Below are 22,087 nucleotides of genomic sequence, written 5' to 3' on the forward strand. Positions count from 1 at the left end.
TATGCCACGGTATGACTCACACGTTCCGCATACGCTGGCCATAAGTTGTAGGCATGTAATGCGATCGTTGACACATGTTACTTGTAAGTTACTCATAAGTCAAAACACATCGAGGTAATGTTTAGCATACCCGAAACTTATTTCTAACCTATGAGTAACGTGCTTTGAACCTATGAGTAACGTATCTCTAACGTATATTGACGTATGTAGACCTATTCCGGACGACCACAGAACTTACTGAACGTGTTTCTAACTTACAGCTACCGTATAATGGCGTATTGGCAGTGTTTCGGGAATTGGTATATAAAAATGGGGTTCACACAGGAGGAACCCGTCAGTGTTCCAGACTCCATGTTTTTTTTTTTTCTTCGGCGTGACGGTGATGTTGACACTTCCATTTATAGTGTGGTTATGATTTAAATCGTTGAGCGGCAGCCTTTTAATTATATTATATTATAACCGCACTCGAAATCGAAGTGTCAACATCACCGTCATGCCGAAGAAAAAAGAAAAAAAAAAACCATGGAGTCTGGAACACTGACGGGTTCCTCCTGTGAAGCCCATTTTTATATACCAATTCCCCTAAACACTGCCAATACGCCATTATATGGTAGCTGTAAGTTAGAAACACGTTCAGTAAGTTCTGTGGTCGTCCGGAAGACGTCAAATACGTCAATATGCGTTGGAGATACGTTACTCATAGGTTAGAAATAAGTTTCGGGAACGCTAAACATTACCTCGATGTGTTTTGACTTATGAGTAACTTACAAGTAACGTGTGTCAACGATCGCACAACGTGCCTACAACTTATGGCCAGCGTATGCGGAACGTGCGAGTCATACGCTGGCATATGTCGAAAAAGTTTGAGCATGTTAAAATTTGTCGACGAGCTCGGCGTACTACGACGTATGCCAGCGTGCTTCAGCATGCTCTTAACGTATACAAAACTTACCCATAACGTATTCGACGTGTGCGAGCGTTTTAGACAAATATTTCATACGTCGGCATACGCTGGCTAAATCGTCAAGGTGTGACAGCGGCTTTAGAGATAATTCGTCCCGAGTTTTGTATGCTGTTGGGAGACGGTGTAACCTGCAGTTGCGAGAGAGGTTCGTGTGTGTAATAATGTTCCCCATTGTCTGTCACCATATAACCAAGTGAGTGTCGATGGTGTTGGATTTTTTTTTTTTAATCTTTTGCATATGACAAACTAGAACGGGCACTCATAGAGCGCATACCTTCGCCGCCACTACTTTTTTTGTTCTTGGTATGAGTGTGGGGAACTGGTTTTATATGAATGATCTTATGACACAAACCACATATCTATAATGTCATGACCCCCCCCCGACTTTCGGGGGCTACGGACTAAACAACAATCAACTCACGTCGTTTTGGCGAGTCTTTACTCACAAGCTCGGTGAATACAACGTTTCAACAAGAGAAGGTAATCTCGTTTGATGCTGGTTTCATGCAAATCGAATAAGAATTGACTGAGTTATGCCGAAAACCGCATATTTTTCAAGGGCGTGACCCCCCCCGACATTTTACCCCAACCGGTGACATGTGTTATGACGTCATTGTGTCACAAGATTGGGCATTAAATTCTGAACATTTTGGTGCTGGGTTCATGTAAAGCGGACTAGAATTGACCGCGTTATGACAAAAACCGCATATTTTTCAAGGTCGTGACCCCCCTGACCTTTGACCCCTAACCGGTAACAAGAGTATGGGCGTCATTGTGTCATATTGCATATCACAAGATGAGGCGTTGAATTCTGAACATTTTGGCATTAGTTGCATGAAAATTGAATAAAAATTGACCGTGTTATCGTAAAAAGACGATTTTGACCTTTTCGTGACCTTGACCTTGACCTTTGACCCAAACGATCCCAAAATCTAATCGAATGCTTCCTGGCTAATAACCAATCATCCCACCAAATTTCATGCAATTCGGTTTAATACTTTTTGAGTTATACGAATCACAAGATTAGAAATAAATAAATAAATAAATAAATAAATACACGCCGACCAAAACATAACCTTTCGCAGAATGCGAAGGTAATTACAACTCAGATCTAAGTTCAAGTTGGACAGCCAAGTCACAGCAGTCTGCCCGGTGGATTTTTTTATATACATAATCCAGTCTTGTGGAAGAGCTAGTACACTGAATGGATCAGAACGTAACAGACAAAATCAGGATGAAAAATGCGCATGCATGGGGTGGACAAGATGGACACACAAATAAACTCCTATGAGAGAAAACTGGAAAAATGGAAGGAGGAGGGATTTGGGTGGGGTTAAGGAGGATAGAAAAGATCATGGTTTTGGATTGGTGACAATGTGAAACGGTGGTGAACAACTGTAATAAAGACCTGGAAGAAGGAATGAGATTGAGGAGGATGTGGAAGTTCGTTTCACAGGCGTGAAAAAGAAGAGGAACAAATAAGTGGAGGTGAGCAGTGATCCAGGATTTAAGTGGTTCACCAAAATGGGGTTGATAGTGGACCATATGAGCCCTGTAGCAACCTGGGGGGGGGGCTGGGGGGGGAGAGCACTGACAGAGCAGAGGGTGCAAGACCAGAAAGGAGGTCGAATGAAACAGATCAGACATGTCTGTGAGAGCAAAGCGATAAGCACATCGACTCAGCTTCAGCGTGGGAGATTCCAATGATCTTGAAGGCAGGCAGGCAAGCCAGCCCAGAGGGGAGAGCAGTACTGCATCAAGCTGCGGATGAAGGCCTTCAGGTGTGCCAAGAAAGGACTTTGTGCAAATGGAAGATGTCCAGTTGGCGGCTGGCTTTGGAGGCAAACTTTGAAACGTGGTTTGCCCAAGAAAGATCATGGCTGAAAGTGAGACCAAGGAGTTTGAATGACCGAACTTCCTCAAGAGGATTGTTAAGAAAGTAGATTTGCCAGAAAGTAGCTTTGCCTCAAGAGGAGCGTTTGCCAGACGATCCTTACACAGAGAGATAGTGAGAGTGTGAGGTTTGTCAGGATTGAAAGACATATTCCAAGTGTTTGACCAGTTTGTGAGTTTGTGATACAGACCATCCTCTAGGATTGTCGTCAATCTTTCATAAAATTTGCATTGGTGACACTCATTCACACAATGTCATGAATATAGTCTAATCTGGGAGACCACAGTCACAGTCAGGTGCTGGAAATTCCTCTTGTGAAAATGGTGTGATGTCCATGAATGGAGAGTACTGATCCTGTCGGGTGAAGACCACCTTTTCCAGGGGAGGTTGAAACCTGGACGCTCTTCTGTCGGATCATTCACCAGTTTTGTAAGCAATAATGATGTCTGTGCAGAATTTGTGCCACCTGTCCTTTGTGTTAAACCCCGCATCACTCAAAATATTTGCGGAGCACAAGAAAGGTTTGCGTGAATCGAGTCGCACATTTGATAGATTCTGCAGGTCTTCATGGATTGGAAGCTCTGGGTTGGTTTTGATGCAACCAAACCTGCTCGTGTGAGACGTCATTGTGCTGGTCTTGGATCGTTCTGACCTTGAAGAACAAGGCACATTCTCACTGCTTGGGCACACTTCGGTTCAACTAAATGACAGCAATTGCAATCAGCTATCTGTGGAGAAGATTTGCAGTGCACAGTCTCTGCCCCTCATTGGTTACGGCATCTGCGGAGCGGAGGCAGTTCACGTAATGACATGCACATGCACCTTGGGAGGGTTCATTACAGCTTCCACTATGATGTCCTAAAACCCTTGGGAACACTGCAGAAACCAAAGCATACAAGGACAAAAGATAACGTTGTGGAATACAAAACCAATATCTCACAACAAAACTCCTATCATCAAGTATCATTCCCTTTAATTTGAATATCATTATTTTAGATTCTTACCTTGTGAGGGAGAACCATTTGTCGGTTCAGGTTCCACCTTCACCACCACAATAGAAGATTCTGCCAAGAAACAAAACATGCTCTAAACAAAGCAAATATAAATAGAATAAATATTATGAACATGCACATAACATTAAAGAGTAATGACACTTTTACGTGCTGCCTCTGTGCACTGATGCGAGTGCACCAATTACCAGAAGGTGAACACGACAAAAAGTTTAATAGATCACAATTAAGTGTTCCGTCTATTGTTCAATAGGTGAAACCAACATACAATATGAAACAGAAGGATATTTGATATTAAATTTATTAATCCCTACTGTCTACCTTTCAAATGGCAATGCCATATAACAAGATTCCATCACAATGATTTTAAAACTCCCCACACTTACACATGCCAGGTTCAATGCTTTTAAAACTCTCAAGAGTTGTATACACCGTTTCAATAAATTCACAACTTTCAAGTCTGCAACTCATCTCATGTATCTTAATAAAACAATTAAAGTTAAAAATAAAATAAAAAACACATAAAATGTCACAACCCGTTGTTTTAGTGATTTTACTGTGTGGAAGTAAAGGGTGGCCCATATTCATGTACAACTGAAATGGCAGCCAATGTCGTCGGCCATCTTTGATCAGCTCGCAAAATAAAGTGAGGGGCACGTGCATGCCATCATGGTTTGTTGGTGTTCCAGGTTTGGACAAAATCGGACCATGCATGTCTGAGAAATGGTTGGGAACACATTTAAGTAACAAAATGGCCGCCAGTCAGCCATCTTGGATCTGATCTCAAAAAAAAAAAAAAAAAAAAAAAAATGACGTACATATTGTTGTAGACTTCCCGCCCGTCGGCGTGCGAGCGACCGTGTCTAGCCAATAGCGGCCGCTTCACCCACCGAACGGACAATCCAGTCGCGGCTTTCCGGATCAACGCCGGAAACCAGCCACGGGTGTGTTTTTAACCACACCACAACTTTGTCCGCACTCTACCCGCGCTACAGGGTCCGATCGCCAAATCTTCGATTTACCTATTTATTCGCGCGGGTAGGTTACCGAGAGATTGTACCTCAACGGGACCGCTTGGAAGCGAGCCGCTTAAGCAGCTCGCTTCCTTTTGGGATAACCGAGCGGGGTATTATCGCGCAGTCCCGTTGGACCCAATCACTTTACCGGCTATTTAAAAACCAACTATATTCCGAGTGCAAGATGGGGCAGTTCAATAAGGGAATGGATGCAACGAACAGGTTTACATTCACACAAGGACATTTATTATAATAAAGCACATATGCAATTAAACAAGGCAAAACACGTATGCAATTATACAAGCAACAAAAGCACGACAAAAGAACTACAACCGTCTACTTATTATGTACAGTCACTTGCACTTAACAGCAGTTCCTACTTATTAAACGGGCCCACGGACACACGGATGCACACACACACAATAAATGGTGGCAGACACCTTTAATAACGAGCTCCAGCTCGGAGGACAGGTGAGCTGAAACCCAGAACCTATCTCGAATCTCTCCACCTCGTGTGGTCTTCAAGTTGTTCGGACCCGGGCTCCAGCGAGAGCGAGCTGGATCCAATCGCCGTGAGCTGTGATCCTTCCCGAGCTCCCGCGAATCCTCCCGCGCTTCTCAACACGTGCTGGTGAGATGAGGCATTGATCCTTCCCGTCGAATCGCCGATTCTTCCCGTCGATGCGCCGCTTCGCCCAAGGAACCACCTCCAAGAAAAGGTCGACAAGTAATCAGCCAAAATGTAATCAGTTCATCTTTGTATTACAGCCTGTACTTGTGCCAAGTATGGCTGAAACCACTTCAGCAGTTCAGAAGTTATTGCAGAACTGCAACATAGATTTATAATTAAAGATCAGATGACCGAAGACCATATAAACGCAAAATCGAATCGGTTCATCATACTTATAATCAAGTTTGACTTGATTCAAGGGGATTGATAGTGGACCGTGTGAGCCCTGCAGAAATCTCAAGGGGACAAAGCACGGAAAGAGCATAGGGTGAAAGACCAGATATTAGGCTGTAGAAGACAAGAGACCACCAACCCATTGGTGATGGTGAAGTGATCAGCCCACAGACTTAGCTTCATCATGACAGAGTTCAATAATCTTGAAGGCCTCGGTTTCCACAGCATCAAACTGAGCACGATGTGAGGCAAGGGAGCCATCTCAGAGGAGAGCAGTACTCCACGAAGCTGTAGATGAAGGCTTTCCTTTAAAAACATCTCAAAATGCTTCACTTTCCTTATTTCTTCGTCAAGAGTACTCCACGTGTTCTTCTTCACAGCACAATCTAGTCATCATCTTCTTCTTCACAAATAATATTTTGCAAAACTGTCTCGGTTAAGTGCTTGGTCCACAAACCCTCCCCCCACACAGACGGCACCACCTTTCTTTGTGCCTTTAACAAAAATTATTACCTCCCGTCCCAAGATCTTCATCTCTGTTTGTCCAATTTGGGAATTTGGAATCGGCAACCCTCCACTTCATGTCCCCAATCTCCTCACTCCATCCTCGCAATGCTTCCCCTCACCCAACCCACTGAAACCTTCCCCTTCACCCCACCCACTTAAACCTTCTCCCTCACCCCATACCCCAAAATCCAACCCCCTCCTCCCTTGTCCCATGGCACACCAAAGCAAGAAAGGGGGAAATGGGGGGGGGGGGAGGAGAGCAATTGCCCCACACCCCACCTTTTTCCAGGCAGGGCAGGGGGCAGAACATACCCCATCATACAGAAGCCCAAAAAGGTCTAACATTGCTGAACGAAGAGACAGAAAGACACTTTGAAAACGTATCCTATCGTTTGACTGCTCGTAATTTTATCCTCCCAGGTCTCGAATAGCCTTTCAGAGGCAGACCTCAAAAATGTATTAGGATTGGCTGATTCAAACTTGTCCTGCATTTAGTCAATTGAGCCTATATTGAATAGCCAGATCACCATCACAGGAGGTGCTGTTCCCATTTGAATGATTTTAAAACAAACAAACAAACTAGAGGGGGAGCACTCGGTAGAGTGCAAAACCTCCGCCGCCAATACTGCTAGGTCACTCAAGTGAACCTGATATCCTATTCATTCAATTTGACATCAACAGTGCTCACGGAGTTATAGTTTGCAACTTTCCCTTTTACTTTTACATACTCAATTCATTCGTCATAACTAGATTCCTTGAGACAGAAATTGATTTTACGTGGGTATATCTACCTGAAGTTCCAAAATTAGCCGCAATTATAATTACCTTCGCAAACTTTGTTGCGAAGGTTATGTTTTGATCGCTGTGTATTTATTTATTAAAATGTGTGTTTGTTTGTTTGTTATTTGCATAACTCCAAAAGTATTGAACTGAATCGCAGCAAATTTGGTGGGATGATTGGTTATTATCCGAGGACCATTTGATTAGATTTTGGGAGCGATTGGGTCAAAGGTCAAGGTCAAGGTCATGAAAAGGTCAAAATCGTCTTTTTACCATAGCGCGGTCAATTTGTATCCAATTTGCATGCAACTAATGCCAAAATGTTCAGAATTCAATGCCCCATCTTGTGATATGACATGACACAATGACGTAATAACCCTTATTAGCGGTTTGGGTCAAAGGTCAGGGGGGTCAATGACCTTTATTATCATAACGCGGTCAATTCATATACAATTTGCATGTAAGTAGATTCAAAATGTTTAGAATTCAATCCCCTATCCTGTGATGTGTAATATTTGATTTCTTATAATGTGACTAGTTGTCATCAGATTGACTTGACACCGACACCCAAAAAGGTCAGGGAGTTCATACAGAAATTGTACAATGTACGTGAATCAGTGTCAAACAGCAGGAAATTTAATGTTTTTAAGCCATCATAACACATATGAGATGGCAGATGTGGTATGGGATTAAATACCCTCACAATCAACGGTTTCTGGGAGGGGGGGCAAAATGTAGCGTTGGCGAAGGTATGCGCTCTACTGAGTGCCCATTCTAGTTTTGGCTTGTTTTTTGTTGGAAATCACTTACACCATGTAGAAATACAAAAAGTAAAAATAAAATAAAATCGAAATTTTGTTGAAAAAAAGTTGCAAAATTTTTTTTTTTCCCTCGAACAATTTTTTTTTGGGGGGGGGAGGGGGTTGGAAATTACTTAAAACATGTAGAAATGCAAAAAATAAAAATTCTAATATTTTTTCAAAATGGCCACCATAGTGGCCATATTGGATTTTGGACCAAGTCCAAAATCTAATGGCATGATCCTTGGACCGGACCTAACCCCCCACCAAATTTCGTCAAAATCGGTCGAGGAGTTTTTCCGTAATACTGTTCACAAACAAACAAACAGAAAGGGGTGAAAACAGTAGCCTCCGATCTTCGATGGCGGAGGTTAACAAAAAAATGGTGATTTTATCTATTTATTTTTTAATCACATGTACTTCTGGTAGCTTTGCCTGCCACAGCTTTTTACTTTTGCCTACATATTCGATCCTTGACGGCAGCCTACTTGTGCTCATTTTAAGTGGTTTTCTTTCATAGGGTTTTCTAGGACATTCTCAAAATGGTGTTTTCATGGGCATCTGCTTCATGCACTTCACCTTCATACTCTGAAAAGAAAGTGGGAAATTATCCGTTCATGGATAGCGTGGAGTGGGTGGAATTTCTGTGAGATCAGACTTCGCTGCATTGCCAGAAGAGATTGCAAAAACGTGGAGGGAAAAGCCCAGTGGGAACGACAGACAACCTGATCATTAGCAAATGGTCACGTTTGCGTTCACGACACTTCGACTGAGACCAGATCATGGGTGACATGCATGTCATCGGAGATTCGAAGTATTTTACTTGGAAGTACTGGGGGGGAAGCTGCAATTCAACACAGCAATGCAGGTTTATCATCAAACGATCTGTGGCAGGGGTCAGCAAAGCTCTACGGTCACGACTCTGCCTCCAGTAACTCACACCGCTCCCTCTCCCATTGCGGCTGTGAACTCAGTGACGAACTTGACAACTGGGTCCTCACAACGGAGGTGTTCGGGCCTTGGAACTTGGAGCAGCGAGTCCCCAATGTTGGGAGTGAGATAAATCAATTTGAAGTACAGTATGTTAATTGCCAAATGATTGAAAAGGACTGAAATGTCATGAAAAGTAAATTTATTTAGTTTTTAAAAAGAGCAAAAAAATATTAAATAGTTAGACAGAGTATATCTAAACTTACGAATTTTTTTACAAGTCATACATAAATAATAGGTATTTAGAATTAAATAACTAAATAAAAACTTTCAAAGATCATTCAAATGTCATGATTTTTCTCTGCCAAAGAACTCCCCTTTCAGTTATGATTCTTTTGAAGACATCGCGATTAGAAGTTCATAGTTTGCACCATCAGACGCCATTGTTTGGTGTGTGTTACACCAGCGATTGAAGTGTAGCACAAGCGATGAATAGAGGATGCACGTATGATATTATCACTTGTATTGCAAGCACTGTGCTATTTTTAGATTCTCGTGGAGGATCTCTAAGTCTTACTCACGTTGTTGTTCTTGTGGACTTTTTTGTTTCACAGCCTACAGTTTTCATCGAAACTTCCTGAAACTTGGCGTATACGTATAAAAATACCCTCCGCAGACAGTAACCATCTCCGATTTTGAAAATTCCTCCTACAAAAAAGTTATGATGTCAAAATATCTCCACTAATGGAAATCGCCGAAAAAATTCTCTGAAACTAGGCAAGCTTTTTGAATTCTGTTTGCAGGAATCGAACAGGGCATTAGCAGAGATGAATTGCCGCACATATGATACAACACTATGACGTCATATTAATTATGACGTCATTCCTGTTGTTTGACATTTTTTATTTCACAACCCAGAGTTTTCATCGGATCTTCGTGAAACTTGCCATGTACTGTACAGTCAAAGCTCGTTACTATGCCACCTCGCTTCTATGCCACTCTCGCTATTATACCACTTTTGCTCGGTCCCGACAAAATTCAATACAAAATAAATTTACTATGCCACCCCCTACTCTCGCTACCATGCCACTACTGTGTGTCTGTTAAAAGGCACGAGTCGTGAAAAAGTCTGTATTGCGCAGTGCTCGATTATCACACTCACGTCCAAAGGCGAAGCGACGAACTACAGTCCAGCTGCGCACAACATAACTCAATACGTACGCCAAGATAGTCAGACTGTGTCAAAACACGCGATTCTTCTCCCCGATGCCAGCCACAACAAGCCAATCACAACACGCACAACGAGACACAAAAAAGCGCGAGCACACACACAGACACGCAGGCACACGTACAACAGTGACATCATTTTTTTTTCAAATTCAGCCCATAATGTCAGCTCAGAAACGCAAGCGAACCGACTTTACGCTGAAGGAGAAGAAGGAGATCATCGATGCCGCGAAGAAGGAGCCGAATCAGTCCAAGTTGGCCAGGGAGATTAGCAAGAAATGGGGCGTCGAAGTTAAGAGAACCACCGTGAAGGGCATTCTCAGCAAGAAGGATGCAATCGAGGCTGCAATCAAAGCTGGATTTCCATCGAAGCGCATGAAGTTGACGCAGGCTCATGACCCGAAGCTTGATGAGGGAGTGCTCATGTGGCTGAAGCAATCAAGAGGACAGAATGTGCCTGTCAGCGGCGATCTGATCAAGGAGAAGGCGATGAAACTGGCCGAGCTGATGCACATCCCAGACTTCATGGCGAGCGACGGTTGGTTGGGCAATTTCAAGAAGCGCCACGGCATCACGTTCAAGACAGTGCAGGGCGAAGCTGGAGCGGTGGATTCGCAATCCCTTCTTGAGTGGCAACAACAGGTTCTCCAGCCCTTACTCGGGCAGTTCTCCGCAGACGACGTCTTCAACCTGGACGAGACTGGACTCTTCTGGCAGCTGCTTCCGAACAAGACCATGGCTTTCAGGGGAGAGCGGTGTACTGGAGGAAAGAAAAGCAAGCAAAGTATCACTCTTCTGGTTGGGGCAAACATGAGCGGCAGCGAGAAGTTCCCTCTTCTGGTGATTGGCAATTCCAAGAAACCCCGTGCCTTCAAGAACAAAGAGATCCCGGTCAAGTACAAGGCAAACTCGAAGGCGTGGATGACGGCGGAGCTTTTCAAGGAGATGTTGCGTGCGTGGGACGGACGACTCGGCCAGCAGGGACGCAGAGTGCTGGTCTGTCTCGATAACTTCTCTGGCCACCCTCCCGAGCTCGAGCTGAACAACATCCAACTGGTCTTCTTCCCACCCAACACGACAGCCAATTCGCAACCAATGGATCAGGGAATCATAGAGAACCTCAAGCGCCACGACAAGAAGCTCCGGCTATGCCGCCGGCTTGAGGCCATAGACGAGGGAAAGGAGTTCAAGTTCACATTGCTCGGCGCTCTACACGTCGCCCGGCGTGCTTGGGAGCAGGTCGGCAAGTCGACGATCAGGAACTGTTTCGTGAAGACCAAGTTCATCGAAGAGGAGATCCAAACTGAGCCACAGGATGCGGAGCTGCCCGACATCTGGGAAGCTCTGCCTGCCGAGGAAAAGATGCACGAGAACGAGGAGATCGAGCTGACTGACTTTCTCGAAGCCGACGAGCGCCTCGCGACTGGCGGGTATTTCACGCTGGAGGAGATTGCGGAGGAGATTCTGTGCAGTGAGGAGCCGGTGGAAAGCGAAGATGACGAGGTAACTGTCGAGGAGGAAATCGTTCCGTTCGAGGAAGCCCAGCGCGCTTGTAGCACCGTCCGGAAGTCCATGCAGCAGAGAAGCGGGAAGCCCGGTGTGATGCAAGCGTGCGATCGGCTTGACAACGAGATGCACGAGATCCGCCGAAAGAAGATGCGCCAGCCGACGATTCTTGAAAGCTTTGTGTCGTGAATTTCTCGCCATGCCATATGTTAGTGTGTGAACTCTGTTAGTGTGTATGTTCTCCGTTCGCTTAGCTTATACAACAGTCGTGCCTTTTACTTGCTGGAATAAATTTTGTCTAAAGATTAACTACAGATGGGTAACTTGAGAAAATAAGGCCGTTTTTACAAAATCTCGTTACTATGCCACTCTCGCTACGATGCCACTTTTGCTCAGTCCCGACGGGTGGCATAGTAACGAGCTTTGACTGTATATGCATAAAGCCCACGCGCAGGCAGTAACCATCTCCGATTTTGGAAATTCTTCCTAGAAAAGAAGTTGACGTCATAATATCGCCGCTAATGGAAATCGCCTATACCATTATCTCTGAAACTAGGCAAGCTGTTTGAATTTTGTTTGCGGGAATCAAGCCGGGCATTAGCACAGATAATTTATCGCAAACCTGATACATCACAATGACGTCATATTCGTTTTAATGACGTCATCATTAAGAGGACGAGGATCTTAGCTCATTTGAGCTTGTTTTTACCATCGGTGGTAAAGCGATAAGATCTTTACGACTGATAGTAAATGAAAGTGCCCGTTTACTCATATTGCACGCAAACCCGACCAGAAGTGTGCAGGATGACCAGAGCTCGTGAATTACCAGCTCGACAAATACTTAGATTATGCCCTTCAACCCTGACAAATCTCACACTCTCTGAAAAGGACTGAATGGCAAACACCCCCATCTACTTTCTGAACAATCATTTTGAGGAAGTTCAAGGAATTACAAGGAATTTATGCGCAGGAGGCCATTCGGCCCATCATGCATGCACCACACCAATACCAGATCGAATAAATCCGTCAATATCCCTTCCCTTCGTGTGTGCAGCCTTTTGGCTGCTACACTGGTGCTCATTTGGCTGACCTCGGAAGGATGACAGGCTGAGTCAACCCCCTGGTGTTAATTCAGCTGACAAACGGGACTTCAACTCAAGACCCTAGGATCCCAAGCCACCACCATAACCGCAAAACCAACACCAGGTTTCAGTCACTCAAACACCTGGGTCTCACAATCAGCCATGATCTTTCCTCGGCAAACCACATTTCAAAGTTGACCTCCGAAGCCAACTGGGCATTCTCCATCATATTAAGTACTTCCCTGGGAAACCTGAAGTCCTATCTACTTACAAGGCCTTCATCTACACCTTGATGAGTATTGCTCTCCCCTCTGGGCTGTTGGATCTCCAAAAATCCAGAATCACTGCTCACCTTCACCAATTTGTTACCTACCGCCACCAAAGGTGGACGGAGATTATGTTCTCACCACATGTACATTTTATTTCATCTCGACAAGTTAAGTTATGGATTGATTTGGACGAACCCTGATGGACAGATTGGTTGTGTGACAAGGACGAACCGATTTGATTTCGTTGAAGATCCGGATCCGGCAACTGGAATAAATTGATTCTTCACCAGTGAGAGATGGGGCGAAAATCGATACAGAGCACGAATTTTCAAAACGTTATGGACGGATGACAAAACATGGTGGATATGTTGATTTGGTGACAAGAACAAGCCAATTTGATTTTGGAAGTCCGGGGATGATATCTGGCCTATCAGTGGGATACAAAACATAAACAGTTCATCCTCGCAGAGGTATGCGCTCTTCCACGTGCCATTCTCATTACTCTTTATCCTCACCTGTGAACCAAATTCAACATTCTCTTCAACCTCATCCTCTCCTCCAGGTCTTTGAGACAGCCATTCTCCACCATCTCAGATCATCCCCCTTCCAAAACCATGATCTTTTGTACCCCTGCTAAAACGCCATCTCCTTCCAAATTTCCAGGTTTTCCTTCCTGGGAGTTTGCTTGTGTGTCCATCTTGTCCACCTCATGCGTCATACCGTCAAACCCGAAACCCTCATTCCTCCCCACACCCATTATTTGTCCAGGTCTCCATAAATTTTGTCCTTCAACTCTGCTGTTGGTGTTTCTCCCCTTGCTCGACTGTTTCCAACTCTCACACGAGTCTTGACTGTAAAAAATAAAAAATAAATTTAAATGAAATTAAAACTACATTTCTTGCACCACCTTGATTAAACAGTCACATCTTCCTTTACAAATAAACATTCCAGGCAGGATTGTTAAACGTCTTGCCACATGCAGATGCATGCTCCATGGTGCACAACCTCCTCCTGGTAGAAACAGACAAGAGGTTGAAATAGAATTTGACTTTCAGCAGAATAAAAACCAGGACCACACAGCTCAGAGGAAAGGAAGCTCTTGCTGGGTGTTTGGGAACAATCCAACTGTAGAATGTTACAAACTTTAAAAAAAAAAAAAACTTGGTGTGCAGATTTACCAGATGAGGAGAACATTCACCTGGACGAGAACCCCGTACCTGGTCCCAGGTCCATCACGTCTTCTCCGACAGGAAGGTTCTGAACGTCCAGGATCGTGAACCCACAGATCCCAGCAACCCCTCCTGGACCCCCTCCATTCCTGCCATCAGAGCCGGACTTGGAATCCGAGGACAGAGGATGGTGGGCGCAGATCGGGGGATCTCGGTTCATGACCCTCAGCACAGAGTCTGCTTTAAATGGGGAAGAAGCCAAATTAAAAACAATAACCTCTCACTGTGGGTCCAACGACCTCTCTCGCTGTGGGTCCAACGACCTCTCTCGCTGTGGGTCCAACGACCTCTCTCGCTGTGGGTCCAACGACCTCTCTCGCTGTGGGTCCAACGACCTCTCTCGCTGTGGGTCCAACGACCTCTCTCGCTGTGGGTCCAACGACCTCTCTCGCTGTGGGTCCAACGACCTCTCTCGCTGTGGGTCCAACGACCTCTCTCGCTGTGGGTCCAACGACCTCTCTCGCTGTGGGTCCAACGACCTCTCTCGCTGTGGGTCCAACGACCTCTCGCTGTGGGTCCAACGACCTCTCGCTGTGGATACAACGACCTCTCGCTGTGGATACAACGACCTCTCGCTGTGGATACAACGACCTCTCGCTGTGGATCCAACGACCTCTCACTGTGGGTCAAACAACCTCTCACTGTGGAACCAATAACCTCTCAGTATTGGTCCAACCTCTCACTGTGGGTCCAACAACCTCTCACTGTGGGTCCAACAACCTCTCACTGTGGGTCCAACAACCTCTCACTGTGGGTCCAACAACCTCTCACTGTGGGTCCAACAACCTCTCACTGTGGGTCCAACAACCTCTCACTGTGGGTCCAACAACCTCTCACTGTGGGTCCAACAACCTCTCACTGTGGGTCCAACAACCTCTCACTGTGGGTCCAACAACCTCTCACTGTGGGTCCAACAACCTCTCACTGTGGGTCCAACAACCTCTCACTGTGGGTCCAACAACCTCTCACTGTGGGTCCAACAACCTCTCACTGTGGGTCCAACAACCTCTCACTGTGGGTCCAACAACCTCTCACTGTGGGTCCAACAACCTCTCACTGTGGGTCCAACAACCTCTCACTGTGGGTCCAACAACCTCTCACTGTGGGTCCAACAACCTCTCACTGTGGGTCCAACAACCTCTCACTGTGGGTCCAACAACCTCTCACTGTGGGTCCAACAACCTCTCACTGTGGGTCCAACAACCTCTCACTGTGGGTCCAACAACCTCTCACTGTGGGTCCAACAACCTCTCACTGTGGGTCCAACAACCTCTCACTGTGGGTCCAACAACCTCTCACTGTGGGTCCAACAACCTCTCACTGTGGGTCCAACGACCTCTCACTGTGGATCCAACGACCTCTCACTGTGGATCCAACGACCTCTCACTGTGGGTCCACTGACCTCTCACTGTGGGTCCAACAACCTCTCACTGTGGGTCCAACAACCTCTCACTGTGGGTCCAACAACCTCTCACTGTGGGTCCAACAACCTCTCACTGTGGGTCCAACAACCTCTCACTGTGGGTCCAACAACCTCTCACTGTGGGTCCAACAACCTCTCACTGTGGGTCCAACAACCTCTCACTGTGGGTCCAACAACCTCTCACTGTGGGTCCAACAACCTCTCACTGTGGGTCCAACAACCTCTCACTGTGGGTCCAACAACCTCTCACTGTGGGTCCAACAACCTCTCACTGTGGGTCCAACAACCTCTCACTGTGGGTCCAACAACCTCTCACTGTGGGTCCAACAACCTCTCACTGTGGGTCCAACAACCTCTCACTGTGGGTCCAACAACCTCTCACTGTGGGTCCAACAACCTCTCACTGTGGATCCAACAACCTCTCACTGTGGGTCCAACTAACTCTCACTGTGGGTCCAACAACCTCTCACTGGAACAAACTCTCCCAACATGGAAATGAAGAAGACACGTGGATATAACCCGGAAGCAAAATACTAGTAAGATTGTACTATTCCTTGTTATCTTTTCATATATTAACAGAATCACTTTATCTACCGAGGTGATGGATCTCAAATAAAAAGTTCCTCTTCTTCTCCGCGTGTTGTTATGATTATGTTGCGATAAGAATGTTTTCTCAGATCTACACTAATCTATGGATTACACAATATTCTCTATATATTACGTACACACAAATGGTAAGAATGATAACCCGACCCCGCTGTTGGAGCAATAGTTTAATTTTTATTTATTTATTAATGAAGTATCCGTTGGCACTTTGTCTTCATAAATTTAACACCTCGTTCAAACAAAGTTTTATCCAAGCTTTCCAGATAGCACAGGAATCGAAGATAATTTATCGTAACAAAAACAGAAATTTTCCGTGACAATTCCGATAATCGACTGACATTTATTTCAAAACTAAAGTGTGCAAAATTAAGTTTATAAATTGTAAGACTATAATTTATTTAATGTACTCGATAATCAGGTACGAAGGCTCTGAAGTGGGAACAACACAGGCACATGGGCGGGGCACATGACTTAACCACGCCCCGGTGCACCCATGTATGCATACATTAGCATAAATTACTGATACATCTCAATTTATAAGCTACATTGTAAGTTTACAATTTTTAAGATTCAAAAAAATATATATATATAAAATATATAACAAAAATATGTATATATATATATATATATATATATATATATATATATATATTTATATAACAAAAAAAAAAAAAATATATATATATATATATATAACAAAAAAAAAAAATATATATATATATATATATATATATATATATATATATATATATATATATATATATATAAAACAAAAAATATATATATATATATATAACAAAAAAAAATATATATATATATATATATAAAACAAAAAATATATATATATATATATATAATAAAAATATATATATATAACAAAAAAAAAAATATATATATATATATATATATATATATAACAAAAAAATATATATATATATATATATATATATAACAAAAAAATATATATATATAACAAAAAAATATATATATATATATATATATAACAAAAAAATTATATATATATATATATATATAACAAAAAAATTATATATATATATATATATATATATATATATATATACATATACATATATACATATACATATATATATATATATATATATATATATATATATATATATATATATATATATATATATATAACGTGCTAGCGAAGAAGAAGAGGAGGAGGCATAAGGAGAGGCCAGAACAGAAAAATAAATAAATAAATAAATAAAGAGCGGTTTGTGAGCGTCTCATCTGGAGTGAGCCTTGTGAGGGTGTTTACAGAGTAGTAAGATGCATACAAAGCTGAGTGGCGCATTAAAAATCGGAGTGGCGATTGGGGAAGCAGACGAGCATGCTTGAAGCTGACAAAAAAATTTTGTGTGCGTACCAAACCATTTCTGCTCGTCCTCAATAGAGAAGTCGACTAAAAAATAAAAACAATTGTGTGACCCCCTGAATATAAATCACGATCCCAGAAATGCTTTTTTTGTCATTGGCTTTCTCCACCAATTCATGGTGTTTGGGGAATTATATGGTCTTGAGGGTCTTCTCTCCCAAACATGTAAAGAGTCTTCTCTCAAGCACGTAATAAGCATTTATGGGAGGTGGGGTCTTCAGGGGTCTTTAAAGGCTGAGGTTGTGGATGAAAATACCGTGAGGGCAATCCCTGGGTCGGACTCGGTAGAGATTGTGCAACAGTGAAAGCGACGGTCGTTTCTTCGGCTCAATCGTGGCGGACACGGCACGGAATCCCCTATCAATTGTGGCGCATGACCTCGATGTACTACACAACTGCCAAGGATGGATCGACCATCGGCACATTTGTGGAAAAAAAATCGAATTCTTCTCCCATCGAGTTAAATCGTACTGCGATGTAATCTGCAATTACAATACGAATATGGCGGTCGATTCCCCATTGTGACGTCACGGCAGTGAGAAGAAGAAGAAGAAGAAGATTTAACATTTTAATCGCAAAATTACTGACTTTATAAATCGGAAAAAAACAGGACACGAGGGATAGATTAGCGTCGAGGTGGTTTGAGCGTTTACGTTCCCTTTTAAGCGATGTCAGACGATGCAAAAAATATCAAATGTCCAGATGTTATGACATAGGCCCTCAGGTAGAGGGCTCGGGGTACTGTTTATTGTTCCGGAGATCCTAATCGACGTGCTCGGGAGACCAACATGTACCCCGGGTGCGGTCGGGCTGTATAATCAATCAGATGTGACCGAGCGAAGTTAATATCCTTATGCTGATGCCAATTCACACACCCCACTCTGACAACACACTAATGTGTGCAAATCCAATAATTCAACACAAAATTCAAAACAAGAGAAACAAATGCAAATGTTTTACTCAGAATAAAGAACCTGCATATACCATGAAACAATGAATAAACCATGTTACAAAAAAAAAAAAAACAACAACATGGAATATAATAAAAATTAAAAGGACAGACAGGTGCCAAGACAAAATGGACAAGACAATTCCACGGCCCACCAGGTATCTCGAGGTAATCCCGGTGGGGGGGGGGGGGATAACAAAAGCATATTAACGAAGATATACAGAAAATAATTGGTAAAGGAGAAAGGTGGGGGTGGGGAGAAGAATTCAGGCCTGTTTGAGTTGACGTTCCAGCGGCCTCGCCTCAGGCCACAGGGCCGTCACTTCACCACCACGACCACCCTTCCCTCTCTCTGGAAGAGTTCTTAAACTTCGCCAACGAACGGACCGGAGCAATTCCTGAAACACCTTGAAGCCACACGTTGCTTCAGGTCGGCTCAGGTGATACTCAGGAGGAGGAAACTCTTCTGCTCCCTCTCCGATCAACGTGTCCCAGTGAGGCTCTCCTCTGCCGCCTCCAACAGGCAGCCCTCGGAGGGATAACTCCAATCCTCAACGATGTCTTACAGGTCAGGTTTTCGCCTGCTCACGCTTTCATTTCTTTACCTCCACCATTTTTTTCTGTTTGTTACTTTTCTCACCCAAATAATCCGCAGTTTTTTTTTTCGCATGAGACCGCATGAGGCCTCGAAGGGGGGAATACAAGGCAGAAGGGGAAGGAACAAAAGAAAAACAAGAAAGAAAGAAAAACAAGAAAGAAAAAAAAAACAAGAAGGAAAAAAAAAAACGAAGGAAGAAAAAAAAAAACGAAAAAAAAAAATAAAGAAGAAGAAGAAGAAAAGCAAGGAAGGGGATAGAAAGAAAAAAAAGAAGGAAGAAACCCATGTTGAGAACCACAGCAGGCACGGCAAAACCAATGCAATACTCCCCAGTGAACGTAACTCCAGTCATAGTCAATATAATGAATCTTTATTTAAAAACTGGACGAATGGAAGCCGTGAGGGAGGTGCGTGAGCATTGTAAAGTTACATTTCTCAAAGCAAATTGATCGTTTTCAGAGTAAATACATCGCTATTTTTAAACCAGACATCTTCGCGACACGAGGCGATTGCGAATAGGAACGCGAATATTAACGTATTGTTTAATTAATTAGGTTCCAATTGTGCGTGTCGTCAGGCCAGCTGTGCAGTGAACCAATAGGTGGTGTTGCAGGTGTTTGCAGGCTCGATTCATTATGTGTGCTGGCCTTTGGCCGTGTCATATGTCACGTGATATATGTAAACCAATGACATTGCATACAGTATGTACATGACAAAGCCAGAAAAGTGATCTTTAAAGGCTCGGTTGATGGATGAAAATACCCTTAGGACAATCACCGGATCGGACTTTGACTGTGTGCCAAATTTGGTGGTTGTCAGTCCAGCAGTCCTTGCAATACACGTGAACAGACAGACATCCGATGAATCTTATTTATTAGATTGATTAATTCGATTTTGGGTCCCTCATCGTGATTTACAGCTTGACCCAAGCAAAGCCAATGGAAATCTGACGCAACAAACCCAGGAAATGTATATAATCAGCAGAGGCCTACAGGCGTAATGCCTTAGGCCCACCAGAATACCAAGATGGCAGCCATGTTGTTTTGTCTGGGTGCCATGGTGGGTGGAGTCAAGCGACAAATGTGGGTGGAGTCCAAATGCAACTGTCCGACCAATGGGAGCACATTTCAAAAGTCTACCCCCAACAAGAACCACAAGGCCCACAACTGCAACGCAGAACTCTTGTAGACGTGCGGGTTGCAACACGTAGCAGGTAAAAACAATGAGCTGATAGTTGAGGTTCCCCCGCTTTTACACATCTGTGTAATATGAAAGCGAAATCTTGAACGGTTTTTGAAATATCGCCGACACACACCGAATTACCGAGATGGTTCCCATGGCAACATAATTCAGCCAATCACAGCCGTCAGCTAATCAAGGTGACTTGATGTCACGAGGAACAGATATCTGCGATGTGAAAACTAAATGTTCGACGGTTTTTGAAATATCGTGTACATAAAAATACATGGACAGATGATCGGTCAGTCAGTCAGACAGTCAGTCAGTCAGTCAGTCAGTCAGTCAGTCAGTCAGTCTGTCCTCATTTCAATGTCCCCTGTCTCTGACTTTACCAGAGGAACGGGGGACAAAAACAACTAAAGTCCCAGTGTAGAACTCTACAACAAACAAGGGAAGAGGAATTGAACAGGAACAGAAGGGAAGGGAAAGGAAGGGAAAGGAAGGGAAGGGAAGGGAAAGGAAGGGAAAGGAAGGGAAAGGAAGGGAAAGGAAGGGAAAGGAAGGGAAAGGAAGGGAAAGGAAGGGAAGGGGAGGGAAGGGGAGGGAAGGGGAGGGAAGGGGAGGGAAGGGGAGGGAAGGGGAGGGGAGGGAAGGGGAGGGAAGGGGAGGGGAGGGAAGGGGAGGGGAAGGAAGGGAGGGGAAGGAAGGGGAGGGGAAGGAAGGGGAAGGGGAGGGAGGGAAGGGGAAGGAAGGGGAGGGAGGGGAGGGGAAGGAAGGGGAGGGAAGGGGAGGGGAGGGGAGGGGAAGGAAGGGGAAGGAAGGGGAAGGAAGGGGAAGGAAGGGGAGGGGAGGTGAGGGTTCGTTCAGGGAGAGGGAGGAGTACACACTCTCGCCAATTTGTACATGTAATAAATAAATAAATAAGATTGTGACGTACAAGAATCGGTGTGGAGCTGGAAAAGAACATTTACCTCACGAAGTGAAGAAAATTATTAAAATACGTGAAGAAGAAAAATAAATGTGAGATCCATGAGGTATGTTGATAGAAAGTGATTGTGTAAATAGATGTAAATGTGATGAGGAAATGGTCACCTTGGTATGTTATCTTACTTCCGGTCTATATCCACGTGTGTTCGCGATTTGGATCTTGGGACAGTTTGTTCTATTGAGAGTTGGCTCGACCACTAGGGAGAGATCGTGGTGGTTTGGATTTCTTCCCTCATTATGGACTCCGTGTTGAGGGTCATGAACCAAGACCCCACGAGCTGCCCTCACGATTCGAGATCCTCGGACTCCAAGTCGAGCTCCGATGGAGGGATCAGAGGGGTTCCGGGAGGGGTTGATGAGATCTGTGGGTTCAAGATCCTGGACGTTCAGAACCTTCCGATGGGAGAGGACGGTCCGCACCTGGGACCAGGTACGTGGTTCTCTCGTCCAGGTGAATGTAATTTTCTTAGTAATTCTAACTGTTTTGTCCACGTTGTAACTCATGTACATCAGATTGTAACCATAAAGCAGGTTCTCACTGACATCTCATCGGATTCATGTTCCTCTCATCTGGTAGAACCAAACATCAAGTGTTTTGTTTGAAACATTCGACTCTTGGATTGTTCTTCACCACCAGCATGATACCTCAATATATATATATATATATCTCCCCTCCCTCCCTCTATCCTCTCCCCTCCTTCCCCCTATCCTCTCCCCTCCCTCTCTCCCCTCCCTACCCCTCTCCTCTCCCCTCCCTCTCCTCTCCCCTCCCTCCCTTTCCCCTCCCTCTCTCCTCTCCCCTCCCTCCCTTTCCCCTCCCTC

General features: G+C 44.1%; 2 protein-coding genes across 3 annotated transcripts in view; one reads left to right on the forward strand and one right to left on the reverse strand.

Moving 5' to 3' along the window:
- Window positions 1–19,230, reverse strand: part of LOC147009939 (uncharacterized) — a 32,342-nt gene extending 13,112 nt beyond the window's left edge. The window contains exons 1-2 of one of the 2 annotated variants that reach the window (XM_085863307.1): window positions 19,142–19,230; window positions 3,863–3,922 (exon numbers count right to left, since the gene is read on the reverse strand). In XM_085863307.1, the coding sequence (XP_085719433.1) occupies window positions 3,863–3,922; window positions 19,142–19,181 (100 nt within the window). In that variant the 5' untranslated portion in view covers window positions 19,182–19,230. Of the gene's footprint in view, window positions 1–3,862; window positions 3,923–14,106; window positions 14,811–19,141 lie in introns of those variants that run through there. The other variant, XM_085863308.1, reaches the window with a different exon arrangement.
- A 2,089-nt stretch (window positions 19,231–21,319) lies between these two features.
- LOC147009940 (uncharacterized) overlaps window positions 21,320–22,087 on the forward strand; it is a 71,121-nt gene continuing 70,353 nt past the window's right edge. Inside the window, exon 1 of the mRNA XM_085861215.1 lies at window positions 21,320–21,695. Within this exon, the coding sequence (XP_085717341.1) occupies window positions 21,503–21,695 (193 nt within the window). The 5' untranslated portion in view covers window positions 21,320–21,502. The remainder of the gene's footprint in view (window positions 21,696–22,087) is intronic.

This window comes from Eptatretus burgeri, chromosome 17 (genome assembly GCF_056783735.1).
Source record: "Eptatretus burgeri isolate ZD-2024b chromosome 17, Ebu_testis_v1, whole genome shotgun sequence".
Classification (NCBI taxonomy): Eukaryota; Metazoa; Chordata; class Myxini; order Myxiniformes; family Myxinidae; genus Eptatretus; species Eptatretus burgeri.